The following is a 6909-nucleotide window of genomic DNA, read 5'->3' on the forward strand; positions in this document are numbered from 1 at the left end:
TTAAATAGTAATCTAATTTAAATTCACAAATTAGGATAATGATATTTAAAGATTATTTACTTTAGTTCATTTACTTTAAAAAAATCTACTTATAAATAAACTTATCCAAACACTCATGTAAGTTATAAGTATTCTATTTTTAAGTCACTTATTCATTTTACGTTATGAGTTACTTATTTTAATATTTTTAAAAAAGACACAATATATTATTCCCTCTGTCCATAAATGTTTTTTTTACTTTTTTCACATACTAAAGCTCATAATTTTGAATATTTTTTTTAAAACTTTTCTTTCAAATTAAAATTTAAAAAAATTACATTTTTATTCGTAAAAAAAAATTTAAAAACTATTTATGAAGCTATCTTTTTTATTCAACTTAAATTCGCGTAAAAAATTTAAAAAAACTTATATTTTGAAACGAAAGTAACGTATGAACCTGAAATATTAAATTGTGTGACTTTTGAGTTTTGAGCCTCGGAAAACTAAATTAAATTCTTATCAAACTTTAATTGTATAGTACAATTTAATTCATAAATAGTTAATATTAAAATTATATTTATACATTTAATCTATGTGTACAGATTTTAAAAATTACAATTATTTAATTGAGATATCAATTGCGATTTATCGAATAATTTTTAAATATTGAATAATTTTATCGGCTATAAATCGGGAATTTATTGAATTGGTGAATATTTAATTGACTAATCAGTAATTTATGGGTGATCTTTAAAAAAATCAACAAAATTTTAAAAATATGGTTTAATGAAATAAAATGCAACCTAAATTTGAAATGTTGTGGAATTAATCATTTTGTGGTGAAGCAATTTCATATGTAAATTTGTATTATTGTGTGAAATTGGTTTGAATCTGAATATTGTAATCGAGGAAATAAAAAAAAAAGAAAAGAAGAAAAGAAGAGGCACTGCACCGAATTAGTATGTGGGACCGACTTTAATAATCAGAGGGAGGGAAGGTGGTAGGTGAGTCTGAATTGGTTGGCTTGGCTTTCGTGCCCCTGCCTTGATAAAAGCCCGTATGGGGAGGGGAGTATTTTCTCAACCATATTTTGCTAACTGTCTCCCTTGTTCTCATCTCCCAAACCACATTTCAGAATCTATTATTTACTTCCACTTTCTTATCATCTGCCGGCTTGTTATATACATATTCCTTATTCAAGTTAGTAAGGTTTTACGAGATATCACCAAATATGCAGTCTGGAGATATCAAGTTATCACCGTTTGATTTTATGGCTGCGTTTTTAAAACGAGCTTCTGGCGGTGCTGACCTCACCAACTCCTCTCACTCTGTTGTTTCTACGTCACCTTCTCTTTTGGAGAATCGGGAGCTGTTGATGCTTTTGACCACTTCATTTACCGTGTTGATTGGATGTGTTGTTGTTTTCGTGTGGCGAAGATCGAATGACAAGTCGGTTAAGAGCTTGGAGCCACTTAAGTTTGTTGCACCCAAGATTCAACCACAAGAGGAAGTTGATGATGGTAACATTAACAACAAGGTTACTATCTTCTTTGGCACGCAAACCGGTACCGCTGAAGGCTTTGCTAAGGTATCCTATGTATCCTGGTATTATGCGTGTTCATTAACCACCTCATTTCGGTGTTTAAACTAACACTCCAACATCATCTTATAATTATTGATTTCTTTAGGCAATTGCGGAGGAAGCTAAAGCCAGATACCAAAACGCTACATTCAAAGTTATTGATTTGGTGAGTTTTTACCTTATTTGTTACTTTGATGCATTTCAATCCTTTTTTTACTTTATACATGTGATTGACTAAACTAAATGAGTGGTTCATTTTACAGGATGATTATGCGTCTGAAGATGACGAGTACCAGACTAAATTCAAAAAAGAAACCATTGCTTTTTTCTTCTTAGCTACGTGAGTTCTATATATGATCGATTAGTTTATTTATCTAGATCATTATATGTATATTGCACTCCATGTTAATTGTTTCTGCAGTTTTGCTTGAATATAGTAACTCCTTGTAAATTCATTGTTTTATTGCCGGTGTAGATATGGTGATGGTGAACCCACGGACAACGCAGCTAGATTCTACAAGTGGTTTTCAGAGGTCATTTCCCGTAGCCTGTTATATGATTTTTCTACTTGTCCATGTCAAATTGGATTTGTAGTTGATTTTAGATTAATTCCAAACAGGGAAAAGAGAAGGGGAAATGGCTTAACAATCTCCAGTATGGAGTATTTGGTCTTGGCAACAGACAGTATGAGCATTTTAACAAGGTGTGAAGTAAATGCCTATAGATTAAAAAAAAAATACTATTTCATATCACTTGTACGATTGTACTTACTGGTTGTTAATTTCTGAATAATAGATTGCAAAGGATGTGGATGACGGCCTTGCAGAGCAGGGTATATAAATCTAAAGACTTTCTCTTTGTTTTGGTTTTAGCTTAAATATATTGATAATGTTGGGTTCATTAGAGATGCCTATGACTGCTTGGGTGCCGTATCTTGTTCATTTCCATTGTGAAGTTCTGTGTATATTTTGATCTAACACTTGTTATCTTCTTTTCATCATTTGCAGGTGCCAAGCGGCTTGTTCCAGTGGGTATGGGAGATGATGATCAATGCATTGAGGATGACTTTACAGCATGGTATTACAACTTTAGCAATATGATATCACAATATGGTAAATAGATTGAGTTTTGTTATACTATTGAATGTAAGCTTGATTACCTTAATTAAGTAATGTCAATTTAGGCGAGAGTTGGTGTGGCCTGAGCTAGACCAACTGCTTCGGGATGAAGAGGGTGAAGCTGCTGCCACTCCTTACACTGCTGCTGTATTAGAATATCGGGTGGTCTTTCATGACCAAACCGATTCATCTTTGTTGGATAGAACTTTTAGTATGTCAAATGGTCATGCTACTTATGATGCTCAACATCCTTGCAGGTATCTTAATATTGATTCGGATTTTCATCTTGCTTTTCAATATTTGATATTCTTAGAGTCCCACTAGCCTAATTTATGATTATATGATATTTTATGGGTGTAGAGCTAATGTATCTGTGAAAAGAGAGCTTCATACCCCTGAATCTGATCGATCTTGCACTCATCTGGAATTTGACATTTCCCACACCGGTCTCACGTAAATATCTTTCCTTATCTAGTCATATTACAGTTTGTCGTTAGCAGCAATATATATATTTATTTGCCTTTTATTTAGGTTGGAAACTGAGTCATTTTCCTACTTAAATGCAAAGAAGAACGGTCAAAAAGCACGATTTTACAGAAAGATTAACAGTTATGTGTTTACGTACTCAGATATGAGACAGGTGATCATGTTGGAGTGTACACGGAAAACCTGATTGAAATCGTTGAAGAGGCTGCAAGATTACTAGCTATATCACCGGACAGTTATTTCTCCATCCACACTGAGGCAGAGGATGGAACACCACTTACCGGAGGCTCCCTGCTACCTCCTTTTCCACCTTGCACTTTGAGGCAGGCACTGACCAAATATGCAGATCTTTTAAGTTCTCCGAAGAAGGTAGGTTCTCTAATTATTGGCTAATGCATTGTTTATCTACATTTTCAATAAGACTAAGGATTTCTATGTCTTGCAGTCAGCTTTGCTTGCTCTTGCAGCTCATGCATCTGATCCTACTGAAGCTGAACGATTAAGATTTCTTGCATCTCCTGCTGGAAAGGTTTGGATTCCTTTTATGATGTCTCAAAGGGTCAACTTTGATCTCTTTTTATGCTGTATTAACATTTATTGTTTTTTCTTTAGGATGAATATGCTCAATGGATAGTTGCCAGTCAGAGAAGCCTGCTTGAGGTCTTGACAGAGTTCCCATCGGCCAAACCTCCGCTTGGGGTTTTCTTTGCATCTGTTGTGCCACGGTTGCAGCCTAGATACTATTCAATATCTTCCTCACCAAGGTAGATATTCCACCACTTCCTCGCTCTTTCGCCGGCATATGTTACACTCATCAATGGATGTTAATGTAATCATAGTGTTTTAAAATATCTAGTCTACTTGAACAAACCTTGGCTATGTTTTTTTACATTATACAGGATTGCTCCATCAAGAATACATGTTACTTGTGCATTGGTTAATGAGAGAACTCCTGCAGGACGAATCCACAAAGGCGTCTGTTCAACTTGGATGAAGGTAATTTTTTAACCCATGTACCGATGAGGTTGGTAATTACTTAAGAGGGGTTTTTGTTAATGTGGAGGTTTAAATGACATAATAAATTTAACTCTATCCTTTGCAATAAAAAAGCTTGCTTTCTTTTATCTAGATCTCGGTGTTCCAATGTAGCAAGCAGAGATTCTTTCTGTTAAATGCTTAATTATTTCAGAATAAATATGTATCCATTTACAGAATGCTGTGCCATTGGAGGAAGGCGATGATTGCAGCTGGGCACCCATCTTCGTTAGACAGTCTAATTTTAAGCTTCCGTCTGATTCTAAAGTGCCTATTATTATGATTGGTCCTGGCACTGGATTGGCCCCTTTTAGGGGATTCCTTCAGGTATTTGTGCAACACGATGTTTCAATTGTCATCTTTATTTTTCTTTTCCATATTCTTATAATATTATGTGTAACTGGTTTTAGGAAAGATTAGCTTTGAAAGAATCTGACATGGAGCTGGGACCTGCAGTATTATATTTCGGATGCAGGAACAGGAAATTGGTAAGTAATCATTTAATCATTTATAGTGCATGACTGAATGTGTCACAGGGATTTTATTTCATTTAAATGATCTGACTTCAATATGGCCTGTTATTTCAGGATTTTATTTACAATGACGAGCTCAACAACTTTGTGGAAGCTGGTGCAATGTCTGAGATGGTTGTGGCGTTCTCACGCGAGGGCTCAACAAAGGAATATGTGCAACATAAGATGAGCCAGAAAGTATGGAGCTTATAGAGTCTCCATGTTTAAATTTTCAAGCTTATAGAGTCTGTCACATTTGAATTTTCAATTTATTTATACTCCAGTCATTGTAAGATTTTAATCTTTCCGTCTCTCTCTCTCTCTCTCTCTCTCTCTCTCTCTCTCTCTCTCCCCCTTCTTGTTTGACTAGGCTGCAGAGATTTGGGACATGGTTTCTCAGGGAGCATATATTTATGTTTGCGGTGATGCTAAGGGCATGGCCAGAGATGTTCATCGGATGCTCCACACTATTGCACAAGAACAGGTATGCTGACACAATTTATCTTCATTATGCAACAAAAGTTTATGAATTACTCACATTGCAAAGTTTGTTTCATTAGCCTATCATATCGTGATAGTGATGTGATGCCCATGCTTTTGTTTGGCCAAGGACCAAACTTCATGTATATATACTCCCTCCGTCCCAAAATAAGTGTAGTTTTGACTTTTGACACATATTTTGAGGTGTAAAAAAAAGGTACTTGTGTATATTTTTTTTATAAATTTTCTTTTCTAAATAAAAATATAAATGTAAAATTTTAATTCAGGAAAAAAAAAATTTTAAAAAAAATATATGCAAATATCTTTTTTTAGTACCTTAAAAAACGTGTCAAAAGTCAAAGCGACACTTGGACAGAGGGAGTAGATAATAACATAGGGAACTGTCTAGATGTTGTCTAAAAACCAAACATAGAGACCCCAAAAAATATGCTGGAAATGATGATAAAATACCAAGTAAAGCGCACAAACAAGCACTCTGAAGTAACTAGAAAGAGAATAGGCAGAAGATAAAAAAATTATAGTAGCATTTGGTTTATATTCCTAATCATGATCGTTGAGTGTTTTTTGAAAATAGTAATTGACTAATAGGTTAAATGGATTATGATTTCAGGGAGGTTTGGACAGCAGTAAGGCTGAGAGTTTGGTAAAAAATCTTCAGATCAGTGGACGATACCTTCGTGATGTGTGGTAATAACTTTCGCAGTGTCCCACTCTCTCTAAAGTTGTTGATGCCAACTTAATAGGGATCAAGATCTGAACTGATGTGCAAAATATGAAATGCTGAAGGTTACAGACTCTGCAACCTTGTTGTTGATGTCGCATACCGTAATATTCTTTTGTAATTTTAAAGTTAAATTCTTTTTGTCCCTTTGTAGTATACACACATATATGTATTAGATTCGTAGCGAAAAAATTGTGTAAACAATGACCAAGACAATGTATCATCATGAGCTAGTGAAGACGTATAAGGAAATATATGTACCTTTGTTGCAATAATGATACAATGGTATGCTTACAGGTTACAAGGTAAGATGAGAAAGTGATTGGAGATTTGCTTATTGGATTTGATTGCCATCTTGTTTTGTCCCTTTAATTGTTAGGAAAACCGAAAACAAATGACCAAGACCTCTCACATCTTATAACAAGTATTAGGGGTGTACGCGGTTCGGATCGGATCGGTTTTGGGGTAAAAGTCGAACCAAACCGCGAAGAGCGGTTTTAAAAAATTGTCATCCGCAACCGCAAATGCGGTTGCGGTTAACCGCATCATTTGCGGTTGCGAATTTGCGGTTATTACGGATCAGTTTGCGGTTCAACCACTTATTTTAAAATAATTAATAATTTGCAAAAAAATAAATTGGAATATTAATAAATTGAAGTTTAAGTTACGTGATAAATTACATTCAAAAATAAAATATAAACTAATGCTCCGTGTGGAGTAAGGATATTAAAAACATACAAAAATGTGGATACGAGAGAAAAAAAAATGATAAAAAAATTACATGTTGATTATATTTTTCATTTGTTTGGTTATATATCTTATAATGATTGTGAATTTGATGAATGAAGTCTTAACATTAACTTAAGATTAGTTGATAAATGTGTATACTTATTAATTTATATGATATCAACTACATTTTTGGAAATATATTGTATTATAAATATATGTTGCGAGTTGCGGTTGCGATTATGCGAT

The 6909-nt window shown here is 34.1% G+C and overlaps 1 protein-coding gene across 1 annotated transcript; it reads left to right on the top strand.

Moving 5' to 3' along the window:
• The first annotated feature begins 1050 nt into the window (after positions 1 to 1050).
• Positions 1051 to 6252, top strand: LOC141713229 (NADPH--cytochrome P450 reductase 1-like). The gene is made up of 18 exons (XM_074516547.1): positions 1051 to 1567; positions 1668 to 1727; positions 1825 to 1901; positions 2037 to 2094; positions 2181 to 2264; positions 2357 to 2393; positions 2569 to 2638; positions 2745 to 2936; positions 3040 to 3132; positions 3309 to 3534; positions 3611 to 3694; positions 3778 to 3929; positions 4065 to 4161; positions 4378 to 4527; positions 4611 to 4688; positions 4788 to 4910; positions 5083 to 5196; positions 5824 to 6252. Exons 1-18 carry the CDS (start codon positions 1211 to 1213, stop codon positions 5902 to 5904), a joined length of 2133 nt encoding a protein of 710 aa, XP_074372648.1. The 5' UTR covers positions 1051 to 1210; the 3' UTR covers positions 5905 to 6252.
• Positions 6253 to 6909: the final 657 nt, after the last annotated feature.

Source organism: Apium graveolens, chromosome 3, assembly GCF_009905375.1.
Source record: "Apium graveolens cultivar Ventura chromosome 3, ASM990537v1, whole genome shotgun sequence".
NCBI lineage: Eukaryota > Viridiplantae > Streptophyta > Magnoliopsida > Apiales > Apiaceae > Apium > Apium graveolens.